The sequence below is a fragment of the Hyperolius riggenbachi genome, unplaced genomic scaffold (assembly GCF_040937935.1).
Source record: "Hyperolius riggenbachi isolate aHypRig1 unplaced genomic scaffold, aHypRig1.pri scaffold_195, whole genome shotgun sequence".
NCBI classification, from domain to species: domain Eukaryota; kingdom Metazoa; phylum Chordata; class Amphibia; order Anura; family Hyperoliidae; genus Hyperolius; species Hyperolius riggenbachi.
In genome coordinates, this window is record NW_027152406.1 from 51232 (window position 1) to 68282 (window position 17051).

Sequence of the window (17051 nt, forward strand, 5' to 3'; positions counted from 1 at the left end):
CAAGTGGGCGATGTTACAGTTTAACTGTGTGCTGACCAGAAAGCTGTTATGGGTAATGGCCATTTTCAAAATGGAGGACAGAAAATTCCTTCGATCACAGTGAACAAACAGGATGCTGGACAGGAGAAAGACACTGAGGAGTAGACTACATGGAAGGTAAGTATGACTTGTGTATGCTTATTTTGACTTTTAATTTTCAGTTCAGGTTTTCTTTAAATCTGATAACAATAACTCAGAAAGTCCATTTTGAAGAACACTGGTACAAGAGTAGTGTTGGTGTTCAGATTTGGCACCACGTGGTTCAAACCCCAAACACACATTTAGGGCCCTTTTCCACTAGCGCGTTTGCGCTAGCTAAATCGCAAAACCGCAAACCGCTAGCGATTTTACAATCGCTACGGTTTGCTTTTTAACATAGGAATCGCGGTAGGTCATTTCCACTACCGCGATTCGTTTTTTACTTGATCGCGATCGCGCCGCGGAGCGACTTTTGCCGCGATTTTGCTATGCAGTGCATAGCATAGCAAAATCGCGGCCGCAAACGTCGGGAAAACGGCGGAATTGCGATTCAGCAATCGCTAGCGTTCAGCGCGAACGCTAGCGACTGCTAGTGGAAAAGGGCCCTTAGGGCCCTTTTCCACTAGAGCGATTGTGATTGCTGAATCGCAAAACCGCAAATCGCTAGTGATTTTTAAATCGCTAGAGTTGTTACTTTATCATAGAAATCATGAGAAGTATTTTCCACTACAGTGATTCGATTTGGAAATCACTAATCGCAAATCGCAATCGCTTGCTGGAGCGATTTTTACAATGATAATGCAATGCAAATGAAAATCACAAATCGCAATCGCATAACAGAATTAATGAAAAATCGCAATCGCAGGCGTTTGTGATTTGTGATTGCGATTGCTAGTGGAAAAGGGCCCTTAGGGCCGTTTCCACTAGCAAGAAAATCACAAACGCAAGCGATTGCGATTTTCCATCAATTTTGTTTTGAGACTGCGATTTTGCATTTAACATTGAAGCACAATCACAAGTAAAATCGCTCCAAAACGCGGTTTGATTTACAGAAAATGTAATTGCTATAGTGGAAAAAACTTTTCACGATTCCTGTGTTAGTAGCAACCCAAGCGATTTAACCCTGCCTACCGGTAAGGGCAAGCGTGACTCATCCAGCAAAAACATGCTGAAAGTGGTAAGGACGAGTCAGGCTCGTCCATGCCACGAGGGAGATGTAAAACTTCTCTGTCGGTTTTTTTCACATGTGTGGGCCATCCCTATGATGACTAGATGCCTGTCGGCACACTGTGGGTAGCGATCTGTGCTACCCACGGTGTGCAAACATCCATCCAGCCATCCTGGGGGAGCCCATCAGCGGACCCGGAGAAGCAGAGAAGTTGCGGGGCTTCCCAGCAGGGATCCCTACCCCCAGAGATCCCCCACCCGCCCTCAGTAACCTTCCCACCCACCCCTGCCTGCAACAATTTCTCTCTGAGATACCCCACCCTCCCCTCCCTCTCTGCAGTGATCCACACACCCCCATCTGCTGCGACCACCTATCCTCTCTCTTCGAACCCCCAGTAATCCTTGCTAGAAGCGAGGAACAGCAATCGCACACCCTCCTCTGCCGTATACAGCTCCATCTACTGTCTACAGTACAGAGGCACGGCTTGATTATGTCATCTAGCCACATCCCGGACTATACAGTAGACTGAGATGTACAGTAGAGGAGGATGTACGATCTCCGCAGGACAAATGGACAGTGAGTCTCACTTCCTGCAAGCGCTGAGGATCTGGGGGAGGGAAGGGAGGAGAAGAGGAGGGTCGCAGTATGGAACTGGGAGAAGCACCTATACCTAGCTATACTGCGGCACCAATACCTAGCTACCAATACCTAGCTATACTGTGGCACCTATACCTGGCTACCTATACTTTGTCACCTATACCTGGTTACCTATACCTAGTTATATTGTGGCACCTATACCTGGCTACCTATACTGTGGCACCTATACCTACCTATACTGTGGCACCTATACCTGGCTACCTATACTACAGCACCTATACTGTGGCACCTATACCTGTCTACCTATACTGCAGCACCTACACCTAGCAATACTGTGGCACCTATATCTGGCTACCTATACTGCAGCACATATACCTAGCTATACTGTGACACCTACACCTGGCTACCTATACTGTGGCACCTATACCTGTCTACTTATGCTACTGTACTTATACCGAGCTATACTGAGGCACCTACAGTATACCTGTCTACCTATACTGCAGCACCTATACCTAGCTATACTGCGGCACCTATACCTGGCTACCTATACTGCAGCACCTATACCTGGCTACCTATACTGCGGCACCTATACCTGGCTACCTACACCTAGCTATACTGTGTCAACTATACCTGGCAACCTATACTGCAGCACCTATACCTACCTATACTGCGGCACCTATACCTGGCTACCTATACTGCGGTACCTATACCTCAGTACCTATACCAGTCTACCTATATTGCGGCACCTACCCCTAGCTATACTGCGGCACTATACCTCGGCACCTATACCAGTCTACCTATACTGCGGCACCTATACCTAGCTATACCACGGCACCTATACCTGACTACCTATAGTGCAGCACCTATACTTAGCTATACTGTGGCACCTATACTGTGGCACCTATACCTGGCTACCTACACTGCTGTTTTTATACCTACCTATACTGCAGTACCTATACCTGTCTACCTATGCTGCGGCGCCTATACCAAGCTATACTGCGGGACCTATACCTGTCTACCTATACTGCGGCACCTACCGTATACCTAGCTATACTGCGGCACCTATACCTGTCTACCTACACTGGGGCACCTATAGCTGGCTACCTATAGTGGGGCACCTACGGCTGACTAATCTACAGGGAGTGCAGAAATATTAGGCAAGTGGTATTTTTGAGGAATAATTTTATTATTGAACAACAACCATGTTCTCAATGAACCCAAAAAACTCATTAATATCAAAGCTGAATATTTTTGAAAGTAGTTTTTAGTTTGTTTTTAGTTTTAGCTATTTTAGGGGGATATCTGTGTGTGCAGGTGACTATTACTGTGCATAATTATTAGGCAACTTAACAAAAACAAATATATACCCATTTCAATTATTTATTTTTACCAGTGAAACCAATATAACATCTCAACATTCACAAATATACATTTCTGGCATTCAAAAACCAAACAAAAAAAACAAAAACAAATCAGTGACCAATATAGCCACCTTTCTTTGCAAGGACACTCAAAAGCCTGCCATCCAGGGATTCTGTCAGTGTTTTGATCTGTTCACCATCAACATTGCGTGCAGCAGCAACCACAGCCTCCCAGACACTGTTCAGAGAGGTGTACTGTTTTCCCTCCTTGTAAATCTCACATTTTATGATGGACCACAGGTTCTCAATGGGTTTCAGATCAGGTGAACAAGGAGGCCATGTCATTAGTTTTTCTTTTTTTATACCCTTTCTTGCCAGCCAAGCTGTGGAGTACTTGGACGCGTGTGATGGAGCATTGTCCTGCATGAAAATCATGTTTTTCTTGAAGGATGCAGACTTCTTCCTGTACCACTGCTTGAAGAAGGTGTCTACCAGAGACTGGCAGTAGGACTGGGAGTTGAGCTTGACTCCATCCTCAACCCGAAAAGGCCCCACAAGCTCATCTTTGATGATACTAGCCTAAACCAGTACTCCACCTCCACCTTGCTGGCGTCTGAGTCGGACTGAAGCTCTCTGCCCTTTACCAATCCAGCCACGGGCCCATCCATCTGGCCCATCAAGACTCACTCTCATTTCATCAGTCCATAAAACCTTAGAAAAATTAGTCTTGAGATATTTATTGGCCCAGTCTTGACGTTTCAGCTTGTGTGTCTTGTTCAGTGGTGGTCGTCTTTCAGCCTTTCTTACCTTGGCCATGTCTCTGAGTATTGCACACCTTGTGCTTTTGGACACTCCAGTGATGTTGCAGCTCTGAAATATGGCCAAACTGGTGGCAAGTGGCATCTTGGCAGCTGTACGCTTGACTTTTCTCAGTTCATGGGCAGTTATTTTGCGCCTTGGTTTTTCCACACGCTTCTTGCGACCCTGTTGACTATTTTGAATGAAACGCTTGATTGTTCGATGATCACGCTTCAGAAGCTTTGCAATTTTAAGAGTGCTGCATCCCTTTGCAAGATATCTCACTATTTTTGACTTTTCTGAGCCTGTCAAGTCCTTCTTTTGACCCATTTTGCCAAAGGAAAGGAAGTTGCCTAATAATTATGCACACCTGATATAGGGTGTTAATGTCATTAGACCACACCCCTTCTCATTACAGAGATGCACATCACCTAATATGCTTAATTGGTAGTAGGCTCTTGAGCCTATACAGCTTGGAGTAAGACAACATGCATAAAGAGGATGATGTGGTCAAAATACTAATTTGCTTAATAATTCTGCACTCCCTGTACACTGGTGGAGTCTATACCTGACTACCTATAACCGGGAGGCAAAATACTGCATCACAAATAATATACAATAATATTGGGGGTTGCAATTTTACCCCCCCCCCGGGATCAATTCAGCCTATAAAATGCAGATTGGAGGTTTTGCTTAGAATGCGCACTATGCATCATGCACATGGGGGAGACTTGGTGGTGAGCTTATATTCACCATTGGCGTGCCAATTACTCATCGTGTACCTCTGATAGCTTCCCCAGTGTGTTCTTCTATGTCCCTCTGCGTATTTGCTTCCCCCTCGGCGATGACATGTTCCCCGGTGATCGGTGTTGATGACGCCAGGATCACACAGGGTCATCAACATGTGGCACACTATTTTTTTTGTACTGAATTCAATACAATAACCTGTATTGAATTGAAAATCGTAAAAAAACAAAAAATTACTTGAAAATTATTTGAAATTCATTGAAGCACTTTTTGCACAGAAATCCTGGAGAAACTGAATGCCAGGGAGGTTAAAAATCACTAGCATTTTTTCATTTTAAGAAAATCGCTCTCAGTGGAAAAGGGCCCTCAGCATAATTTCAGCATGGAACAGCAGGATAGGGTGTGTATCATTTAACCTCCCTAGCGGTATTGACATGTATGCACGTCAATACAAAACCTGCTGCGAACGGTATTGACGTGCATACACGTCAGTACTCTCCTGCACTGTGTACTAGACCCTTGCTTGACACATTCTGACAAGTTACAGGAAAAAAGTTTTTATGAAAATTAATTGGATCACTTTTTGCACAGAAAACCTGGGGAAATTGAACTTCCAAACAAGTTGAAAGGAGGAAGTATCAGAGGTAAATTAAACGCACCACATCCTACTGTTTCATGCTGAAATGGTGCTGGATGCGTGTGTTCAGGTTCCGAACCATGCGGTGCCGAATCCAAACATTAACACTATACAAGAATACTATCATATACAGTATAAACTTCATAGGGCTTTATCTGCATTTTCCTGTCAAGGCTATGCTTAAGTGATAAGTGGTCCTGAAATGATAGTAGTGTAGGAACAACATGAACAAATGAGGAGAAAGAAAGGATCGGCACTGCAGATTGCTTTCATATCCAAAAAGTGAGGCACAGTACACAATGCACACAATAGGTGATTTAATGAAACATACCAGTGCTGCGGAGTGTAGTGAAGCGGTGGGTGCTGGGCACTAATTGCCTGAAGGCCGTTTCGTTCTGTGATGCGCTTCCACGGAGGCTGTCATGAAGCGCATTACAGCGCGAAACGGCCGTCTGGCAATTAGTGCCCAGCACCCACCATTTCACTCCACAGCACTGGTATCTTTCATTCGATCACCTATTGTGTGCATTCTATACTGTGCCTCACTTTTTGGAAATACAAGCAATCTGCAGTGCCAATCCTTTCCTCCTCCTCATCTGTTCATGTGCAACCTATTGCTTGGATCATAGCATGCAAGCTGCATCCTAGTGAGGGAAGTGCGTGAATCTTGCCTGTTCCCCCCAGCATCAGTTATCCCATGCTGTAGTGCCAACTACCCTTCTCCTACAATCGTAGGATAGGAACAAGCAGTGCATTAAATGCAGTAAGGGTTCTTCTTTCCACAGTACAGAACAGTTAGCTAAGCTCTCTAACCCACAATGGGCAGCCAATGGTTCACCTCTCATAAGAATAGCTTCCTTACTTGTTTAGATCTTTCAAGTAAATTACGACTTATGGCCAACAACATCTGTAGCCACTCTAAGCATCTACTTTATTATAATTTAGTATTTATATAGCACCAACATCTTCCACAATGCTGTACAGAGTATATAGTCTTGTCCCTTAACTCTCACTCATGGGTGCTTGCAATCTAATCCTCACCATAGTTTTATGTCCATCATAGTCTAGGACCAATTTTAGGGGTAAGCCAACTAAGTTATCTGTATGTATTTGGCATGTGGAAGGAAGCCAGAGTACCCGGAGGAAACCCACGCAGACACGGGGAGAAAATACAAACTCCTTTACCAACAAATATTTTTAAAATATGTATTGAGAAACTAGGGGCATATGAGTTCTCATAATAGCAATTTCTGGAATATGATCTTCTGTTTATGCTGAGTTCTCTTTTAGGTAAACACTAGCTGTCATAGATAAATCTTCTTCTATTGACAGTCACATGCATAATAATCTTAGACAATCTGCTTCTGATTTACCATCAGGACAAGCATACTTCCATTGTGTGATGCCATCAATGTCATCTGTAACTGCCCATGGAGAAAAGACTGACCACGATGGAGCTTGCCCTTGGCAATGGTTTTGTTGTTATACATATCCCTTTTTTATATTCAGTTGAGTTTAACAAAGCATGAGGACATATAAATGTTGGATCATGCACAGATATCCACTCTAGATTTTTAGATACTAAAGTAAAAAATAATATTAGCTGAGTTTACTTTTCCTAGTAGCTCGGTTACTCTAATCTCTGTAACCTTCTTGGCACAGAAAAGAGCTTGTTTTAGGGGTGAACATCAAACATGATAAGAACAAGCTGTTCCTTAGTAGGTTGGAAACAATGTCTCATACAAGGTTTGAGTTTATAAAAAGGGTATATGCTATTTGACTTTGCCATTCCAGAGCTAAAATTGAATCTGTCACCATGAAGCTGCTTATTTTTGCTTTCCTTTGCCTTAATTTATCGGATGGACTAGTGAGGTGAGTATGTATAAAGGACTATGAATAATTAGGAATACTGCCATCAGCGTCCGTTAAAAATATATGAAATGACATGAGTTACTGATTTAGTGGAATAACATATTGGCCCATATGCAATTCACTTTTTCTCCTGAGTTATCTCCTAGAAGATAATTTTCATATTTTCTTTTAAATCACTTACTTAAATGTTGGTGACAAAGTATTCGCTGATGTGTTCAATAAAATTTGGAGAAACCTTTTCACCCTATGAATGGTGTAGCAGGACATCCTTTTTGCTTGCTGCCTGAACTGAGATACTTGGATCCCAGGCTCCCGCTGGCTACGTTTGGTGGTTGTACAGATCCATCTCCTCACTACTATCAAAATTATTTTGTTTATTTTCTTGATTGCTGGTGGTTTATTTTATGACAAGGGCTTTCTCGTAGGTGAAATTTTCAAACTTGTCAACAAAATGCCTTTTAAAGTAGATCCGAGATAAACTTTTACTCATTGCATAATTGTGTTCCTTTCATATAGTTTATCGGGCATTCCTCAAGCCAACTACTTTTTTTTTTGGTTTAATACTCTAATTCCCTATAAACTAAACAAGCCTCGTCCACAGCTTCTCCAGTGCCTTGGCACTCTCAGACTCATGTAGCAAGGGCTTATGGGAGCTCAGTCTGAGCAGGAGGAGGAGTTTACTAGCCAGAGATTTCAGAGGCAGAGGGGAGGAGGGAGGAGGAGAGGGGAGTGAAGTTTTCACAGGCTGGAGATACAGATCAGCTTGCCTGTGTGTAATGTGACAAACAGAACATGGCCACTCTCATTGTATCACAGGAATAAATAATCATAAACTGTTAAAGCTGTTTGCAGCTAGATTTGCTGTGAAAACTTTAGATAAGATACAGTGGCTTGCAAAAGTATTCGGCCCCCTTGAAGTTTTCCACATTTTGTCACATTACTGCCACAAACATGAATTAATTTTATTGGAATTCCACGTGAAAGACCAATACAAAGTGGTATACACGTGAGAAGTGGAACAAAAATCATACATTATCCTAAACATTTTTTACAAATCAATAACTGCAAAGTGGGGTGTGCGTAATTATTCAGCCGCCTGAGTCAATACTTTGTAGAACCACCTTTTTCTGCAATTACAGCTGCCAGACTTTTAGGGTATGTCTCTACCAGCTTTGCACATCTAGAGACTGAAATCCTTGCCCATTCTTCTTTGCAAAACAGCTCCAGCTCAGTCAGATTAGATGGACAGCGTTTGTGAACAGCAGTTTTCAGATCTTGCCACAGATTCTCGATTGGATTTAGATCTGGATTTTGACTGGGCCATTCTAACACATGGATATGTTTTGTTTTAAACCATTCCATTGTTCCCCTGGCTTTATGTTTAGGGTCGTTGTCCTGCTGGAAGGTGAACCTCCGCCCCTGTCTCAAGTCTTTTGCAGACTCCAAGAGGTTTTCTTCCAAGATTGCCCGTATTTGGCTCCATCCATCTTCCCATCAACTTTGACCAGCTTCCCTGTCCCTGCTGAAGAGAAGCAACCCCAGAGCATGATGCTGCCACCACCATATTTGACAGTGGGGATGGTGTGTTCAGAGTGATGTGCAGTGTTAGTTTTCTGCCACACATAGCGTTTTGCATTTTGGCCAAAAATTTCCATTTTGGTCTCATCCGACGAGAGCACCTTTTCCCACATGTTTGCTGTGTTCCCCACATGGCTTGTGGCAAACTGCAAACGGGGCTTCTGATCCTTTTCTGTTAACAATGGCTTTCTTCTTGCTACTCTTCCATAAGAGCCAACTTTGTGCAGTGCATGAATACTAGTTGTCCTATGGACAGATTCCCCCACCTGAGCTGTAGATCTCTGCAGTTCGTCCAGAGTCACCATGGGCCTCTTGACTGCATTTCTGATCAGCGCTCTCCTTGTTCGGCCTGTGAGTTTAGGTGGATGGCCTTGTCTTGGTAGGTTTACAGTTGTGCCATACTCCTTCCATTTCTGAATGATCGCTTGAACAGTGCTCCGTGGGATGTTCGAGGCTTTGGAAATCTTTTTATGGCCTAAGCCTGCTTTAAATTTCTCAATAACTTTATCCCTGTCCTGTCTGTTGTGTTCTTTGGACTTCATGGTGTTGTTGCTCCCAATATTTACTTAGACAATCTCTGAGGCCGTCACAGAGCAGCTGTATTTGTACTGACATTAGATTACACACAGGTGCACTCTATTTAGTCATTAGCACTCATCAGGCAATGTCTATGGGCAACTGACTGCACTCAGACCAAAGGGGGCTGAATAATTATGCACACACCACTTGGCAGTTATTGATTTGTAAAAAATGTTTGGAATCATGTATGATTTTCATTCCACGTCTCATGTGTATACCACTTTGTATTGGTCTTTCGCGTGGAATTCCAATAAAATTGATTCATGTTTGTGGCAGTTATGTGACAAAATGTGGAAAACTTCAAGGGGGCCAAATACTTTTGCAAGCCACTGTATATACACAAGTTACTTGTTATAGCTAGTTTTTCATCTCGGATCCACTTTAAACCACCAGCAAACAAATTCTTAAAATAATTTAAAAATAAATAATTTTGATAGTACTTTTTCACCTACTTTTTGGTACTTTTTCCATTGAAAAGTGCTAAAAAGTTATTATAAATCAAAGATGAAAAATGATCTAGGAGAAAACTTAGGAGAAAAAGTGAATTGCATATGGGCCATTGGCTCTTTAGTGTACGTATACACAGGTCTTAATAGAGCTGCTGAGTCCTATCTGCTTTGGGCTGAGCTAAATGCAACACAGGTAGGAATCCCCACATGCTGCTCTTAGGGCTGACTAAACCTGAAGCCCTGCTCCTGCAAGACAGATCGCAGTCAGACTGTGCCTCCTATTGTAGAAGACATTATGTAACTGGAACCTACACAGTTGCTTTTCAGTATGCAAATAACCATTGATGGCTGGCATTTTGCAGCATAGTGGATAGCGCACAAAAAAATGTGTACAATAAAAATCTATGGGCTGCATGCTGACTTGCATAGGTCTTTGATTCGCAATTCAAATTTGTTGCAAGTGTTAAAATCAGAAATCTTTTTGTTCCCTTTTTCGCATGTAAATCACATACAATGGTTTCCTATGGAGATGCAATAGGTTTGTGTTTTTAGGGCCTGTTCAGACTATGCGCGTTCCTAGACGTTTTCAGGGAACGTGTCTGGGTACCAAAAACGCATAGAAACGGCTCCTAATGATTTTGAATGGGCTAGTTCACATGTATGCGTATGAGACGCATACGTTTCTCATCCGCATTGCTGCACGCAGTTCTGTGCGTCACACATAGAAACGGACGCAATGAAAGTCTATGGACGCGTATCAAAAACGCGTACTATTGCGTTTTTAGCGTCCGTTTTCCTCTGCAGTTCCCATAATTCTTTTTTTTCCCCCTGGGTCACGTGTGTGTGCAAAACGCAATAGAATATGCATTAGAACGCAAGAAAAACGCATGCGTTTTTCAACTTGCGTTTCTTTGATTTTAAACGCATTCTTCATACGCAGATAGTCTGAACAGGCCCTATTTTTTGTTATGGCATGCATTTTTATGTGAAAAAGATGAATTGATTATCTTCTCTTCTGTTTTTTTCTTGTTGCAAAAGGCAGATTAGTAAAAAATGCAAATGCTTAAAGAATGCACAGAAAACAAACACACACGCAAAACACACACAAAACACATGCTTTTCCGTATTGAAAAGTATGCACCCTCCCTTAGCCAAATCTTCTAGCTGCTGGTTAATTAGCCATCTGCTAGCCAATTAATCGATAGCTACTGGTTTTGATATGCTAAATTTCTTTGACATTCAGGGTTAGTGGAAATTGATGTGTTAGGACAGTTTATTAGCTTACCCCAACTATGAAGGCTGAAAGCCATATGATGTGAATTTTCCTGCTACTTCTCTAATATGGGGAAGAAACAAAGGTATCTTAATTTTGACCGAATAAAGACATTACTGTAATTTACTGGCAAATAACAAGAGATCTCAATCGTTATTAAGGTTTAGGAATGCAATTATTACCTGAGTAATTATCAGAATTAGAATCACAATAAGTTATTTTGCCAAGTACAAATGGGGGTTTGTACCCAGAATTGGTTAGACTCATACAGGTTCTGGAAGGATGGGGGGATAATGTCTGAAAGCCATGAGCCAAGGCTGCCATACTAATTATTACTTGACGGAAGGGTTAAAATTAAAACCAGAAACAAACCATGCTAGATTACCCAGCGTCGCAACTGGTAATCCAACCCCTTCCTGCCAGGGCACAGCCCTTCCGACATGAACACCAACTGCATGCAGAAAACAATTACGTGCAGACTAAATGATTGATGATGTGCATTATGACATGAAGCAAGTTAATTGGTGTTTTGTAAAAGATGCAACCCTGAAATATAATGAACACTTCATGAGAATGGTGATTTTGTTTTCAGCTTTGACTCATTTTGACACAAGAATACTGGTGGACCAATAGCAAGATGCATGGGAAGGGAAGGCTAGCCTGTCTTCTCCAAAATCACACAAGAGATACTGCAGTACAGAATGCTGAAAAACTTAATGCTGTTCAGTTTCAGAGCAGATATAGTACTGCATAAATGAAGACCAATCAGAGTGCCCCTGCTACGAGGCAGGTCATTTGGGCACCTCACAGCACCTGTTAATTTGGGTGCTGCCATTGACCGCAATGTTAATTGCGGCTGTACCCAGTATATAATTTGGGCGTCTGACTTATAGCTGGTAGAAGGTATTGTGCAGGAAAGGATGGATGGGGGGGAGGGGGAGGGGAGGTGATGTCCCACAGTGTGATGTCATGATAAATGTCCTGACAGTCTGCTGTCTGTAAACCTCATTGCATGGGGGGAGGGGGGACGCTTTTTCCAACTGCCGAGCAAGCAATATCTCCCTCTATTCATAGAACTCTCAGTAATGAACATTCTGTACAGATCACCTGGCAGAACTGATGTCACCATCAGTGATAAATCTCAGAATGTTATTCAGGCAGAGGAAAGACTTTACAATGGGCAAACACTGACTAAATCATATTTAAATGAATATGAAATGAAATGAAAACATAAGCAATTGTATTAATTATGTTATTTTCACTACAGTTCCTCTTTAAGGGCAGATGAATAGTTAGTGTTAGGAGAAGGTATGAGGAGGGTTAGTGTTAGTAGTAGGTAGGTTAGGTAGAGTGATAGTAGAATATCAGCAGTATTGCCAATATTCCACTAGCAGCTTCAGCTGGTGCACACATTTCCTGGTGCCCTTCCTCCATACATGCCCCTTGATAACACTGAAAACTCCTATCCAAAGTAAATTTGTGTTACAACAGGACCATAAAGCAATGGAAGAATGTGATCTGCTCTAATGACACACACTTTCTTTAAGATCAGAGTTCCCCAGATCTAAATCTAAAATCCTTTGCCGTGGTAACTTTCTCCAATTGTTACATTCAAGATTTCTCACAAGCTTTACCACTTTTGTAGAATAGTCTTCTACACCAGGTCCATCATGCTTCAACCCTGGAGACCTTCAAGCATACTCTTAAACTGCACTTGGTCACAAAAGCATATTACTGTATGCCTCCTGTACATGCTCTAGGCGAATATCCAAGTCTGTCTTCTTGTGCACCAGCTGTCAAAGAACTTGATGCTTTTCTGTTATGTAATTTTTTACTTTACCTAGTGTTTCCACTCCTCTCTCCTCTTGTTTGCAAGGTTGTAAGGACAAGTCCTTTGTACATCACCTTCTATTGTCTGCATAGCACTCTATACAGTGTCTCTGAAATTGAAAGGGCTATATATTTTAGATACCCTTGCTAAATAATTTACATTTGTACCTTTTCATGTAATTCAGGATAATTGCATTATTGTTACTTTATACCGATTGCATATAATCCTTTAAAGTTTAAACCATGCAATAAACCGTGCTAAAGAAAATGTGTATGATGGTAGAATTTTGTGTATCTCCCTCAAAGAGTCCCTCTGAAAAAAATGAAATCCATCCGAGAAACCATGCAAGAAAAAGGAGTTCTGGAAGACTTTATGAAAACCCACGTTAAAGAACCAGCCATAAAATACAACTTACACAGGCCAGACAACTTTGGAGTAGTTTATGAACCCATGTATTTAAATGTAAGTGTTCATCATTACTTCAACTCCATCTAAATACAAAAGTGACCAAGAAAAATTGATTTCTCAGTCAGGTTAATAATGTCATTTAAAGATAATCTGTACTGTGAAAATCTTACATAAATGAAAGTACCAGCCTGTTTGTAGTCTTCTCCTAGCCCTCTCAGTGACATTTTCGCCGCTCCTGCTGCTTTCCTGATAATAAAATCACTGAATTATTCATTGTTTTTGTAAACAATGCAGGGGCGTGGGGGAATTGTGCATAACTTCTCCCTATCACAGCACATTCCTCTCTGGGCTGACAAGGCTCAACAAAGGAAAGAAGATTAGATATAATACAGAGACAGTGCAACTAGAAAAGGCTGCAGTAAGCCAGACCACATTAGAACAGGTATAGGAACTTATAGGATAGAAGAAATAAGGCTGAACATTTTGTTACAGAGTCTCTTTAAGCAGTTTGTAGAGGCAAAGTAGAGAACAAAATACCTTTTTCATGAGTCCATTGTGCTTGCCACAACACTATGGCTAGCACGGTGGCAGAGGGTGGGGACAGAGGTAGTTCGGTAATGGAAGTACTTTACTCATTTGTTTCTTTAGCTGAACACTTTACTACCCACTTCACCTACATTTAGTTCAATACACAGGAAATGAGCAGGAGCATAGGTCAATCACTATGCTTGCACAGCTGGCTGTAAGCTTGTAGTTCATAGGAAGCGTGATTTCAAAGAGGACCTTTAAACCAGGATTGAACATAATCCTAATCAATAGCTGATACCCCCTTTACCTTCTCTTGAACAGATCATCAGGAACGTATGTGTGACTGATATTGAGATTAAATGCCTCCCACGGTGATGTCATTGACAGTTTCCTGTCTGTTAACCCTTATTCCATTGTGGGAGGCTGTTGCCAACTACCAAGCAAGTCGTTTTAGCCAAGCACATTGTTAGTGGGTGTGTTTATAGATAAGAGCAGTTTCTGCCAGAAGTAAAGATGAGGACCTGCAGGCTCATGGTGGATCAAACAAGATGAATAAATTACACAGCGACTATCTTTCAGTAAAATTCCTTTTTAAGACCCATTTCTGAACAGGAAGTTAGCAGCTATAAACTGATTTTCACATTTGAAAATGTAGAGCTATAATTCATTCTTGTAACTTACACTAAACAACATGTGGGCTTTCAGAACATCTTTAGCTTCGGATTTAGTTGAGCTTTAAAACAGGGCTGTGGAGTCGGAGTCGGAGTCGTCGACTCCTAATGAATTTGTAACTGTAATTAAAATAGAAAATATGATAAAATGTTCTATTTCTCAGATAATAGTCATTAAAAATAATGTATATATACAGTATATATACAGTAATAGCTGTGCTTAGTCCACAAAAATGAAATAAACCAATCAAAATTAGTTACTTGTGCTGCTTCAATAAAGCAGTCCCCGTATTTTTAAGGTCAGATATACATATCTGATTGTGACTGTATATATGATGTGTACACAGAAATCTCTTATATATACACTAAATAGCATCTATGCTGTAAGAATAAAGCCTGATGTGTAGCTGTGTCACTAATAGAGATGGTCAACGAGATGAAAATAATTCTGCATTGATGCTGATTTATGCAAATGTATGCACTCCCTTTGCTGATGAAATCAAATAATTTGATATGTTGTTAAAATTTGGTTTGATGACTACAAATTAAAGGGTAACTGAGACGGATGAAAAGTAAAGTTTTATACATACCTGGGGCTTCCTCCAGCCCCCTTCATGCTAATCAGTCCCTCGCTGTCCTCCACCACCCGGATCTTCTGCTATGAGTCCTGGTAATTCAGCCAGTCAGCGCTGTCCGGCCGCATGCCGTTCCTACAGCCAGGAACATTCTGCACCTGCGCAATAGTGCTGCACAGGTCTAGTATGCTCCTGGCGACGGAGTGTGTGCATGCGCACTACGCCCGACTGGCTCAAGTACCTGGACTCATAGCAGAAGATCCAGGTGGTGGAGGAGGACAACGAGGGACTGATTATCCTGAAGGCGGCTGGAGGAAGAACCAGGTATGTATAAAACTTTAATTTCATCTGTCTCAGGTTTACTTTGTTACACAGTAGTACTATACTCTACATATGCACTCCCCACAGAGCTGCAGGGAATCCACTGAGAATGCTGTGCACATTGAACACAAAGGTGTTTTCTGTCACCCATAAACCTTGTTCAGATTGTGCATGAAGAATGTGTAATAGAGGAAGAATCTCCTCATTCCCCTGCAGAGTACCTGCACATCATTCTTACATGTACCCACGGTTACATTGCCTAGGGCCTGATAGATGTTCTTTGTTCCGATTTGTACCTTTTACAAGTACTCTTACCAAGGACTAGTTTTAGTCTAAAGGGAATAAATATAGTAGTCTACATATCCTTCTCACTTCAGTTGTCTTGTAAAATTCCTAAGTGTTGGCAGTTAAGAGACGAATTTCATGTTACATACTTTTAATCAACAAAATTGTAATATGCAAATTAGAGGAGTCGGAGTCGAGGAGTCGGAGTCGGAGTCGGTGGAATCCTAAACTGAGGAGTCGGAGTCGGTGGATTTTTGGACCGACTCCACAGCCCTGCTTTAAAATATTTTTTACTAATGCAAAACTATGTAAATAACAATATGTATTTATCTAATTATCTCTTCCAGAACTATTATTTTGGTGAAATCAGCATTGGAACCCCACCCCAGAACTTTCTGGTTGCCTTTGATACTGGTTCCTCCAATCTTTGGGTGGCTTCTTCATACTGTCAAAGTCAAGCTTGCAGTAGGTAGCATTTGGAAATGGAGTATGGAACATACATTTGTAAGAAGCAAGTTATCATGGAAGAGGTTATTAGAGGATAATTGTATATTAAGATACAAAAGATTTTCTGCATGGCGTTGGTCCATTAGCCTTCTAATATTGGTAAATGATGCATCTTGTGAGAATGCATGCATTTCGCTACCACAGCTGTGGTAGACACAAATAATTTGTTCAAAAGATTTAATGTGCTTAAAGAGAATCTGTATTGTTAAAATCGCACAAAAGTAAACATACCAGTGCGTTAGGGGACATCTCCTATTAGCCTCTGACACAATTTCGCCGCTCCTCGCCGCATTAAAAGTGGTTAAAAACAGTTTTAAAAAGTTTGTTTATAAACAAACAAAATGGCCACCAAAACAGGAAGTAGGTTGATGTACAGTATGTCCACACATAGAAAATACATCCATACACAAGCAGGCTGTATACACCCTTCCTTTTGAATCTCAAGAGATCATTTGTGTTTCTTTCCCCCTGCATCTCTCATGCACTGAAGTTTCAGGCTGCTTGTTTCTTGCTGCAAACAGCTTTGCCCTTGTCTGTAATTCTTCAGTATGTGACAGCCCAGCCAGCTCAGAGGACGATTTATCGAGCTTGTAAAAGATAAGAGAGAGAAGAGAGACGCTGCTCTAATCTAAATAATACACAGGCAGTGTGCATAGAGGGGCCTGGAAGGGGGAGTTCATAGCAGAACCACAACACTGAAGAACTTGGCAGCCTTCCAGACACAGGCTGACAAGTCTGACAAGAGAGAGATAATTTGATTTATTACAGAGACTGTGATAGTGGAAAGTGCTGCAGTTAGCCAGAACACATTAGAATAGCTTTTGGAACTTGTAGGATGATAAAAAACA

The 17051-nt window shown here is 41.6% G+C and overlaps 1 protein-coding gene across 3 annotated transcripts in view; it reads left to right on the forward strand.

Annotated features, from left to right (window-relative positions):
- LOC137543737 (gastricsin-like) overlaps positions 1–17051 on the forward strand; it is a 34338-nt gene that overhangs the window by 659 nt on the left and 16628 nt on the right. Inside the window, exons 1-4 of one of the 3 annotated variants that reach the window (XM_068264869.1) lie at positions 81–156; positions 6706–7198; positions 13214–13370; positions 16044–16161. In XM_068264869.1, the coding sequence (XP_068120970.1) occupies positions 7143–7198; positions 13214–13370; positions 16044–16161 (331 nt within the window). In that variant the 5' untranslated portion in view covers positions 81–156; positions 6706–7142. Of the gene's footprint in view, positions 1–80; positions 157–6705; positions 7199–13213; positions 13371–16043; positions 16162–17051 lie in introns of those variants that run through there. The other 2 variants (XM_068264868.1, XM_068264870.1) reach the window with 2 other exon arrangements.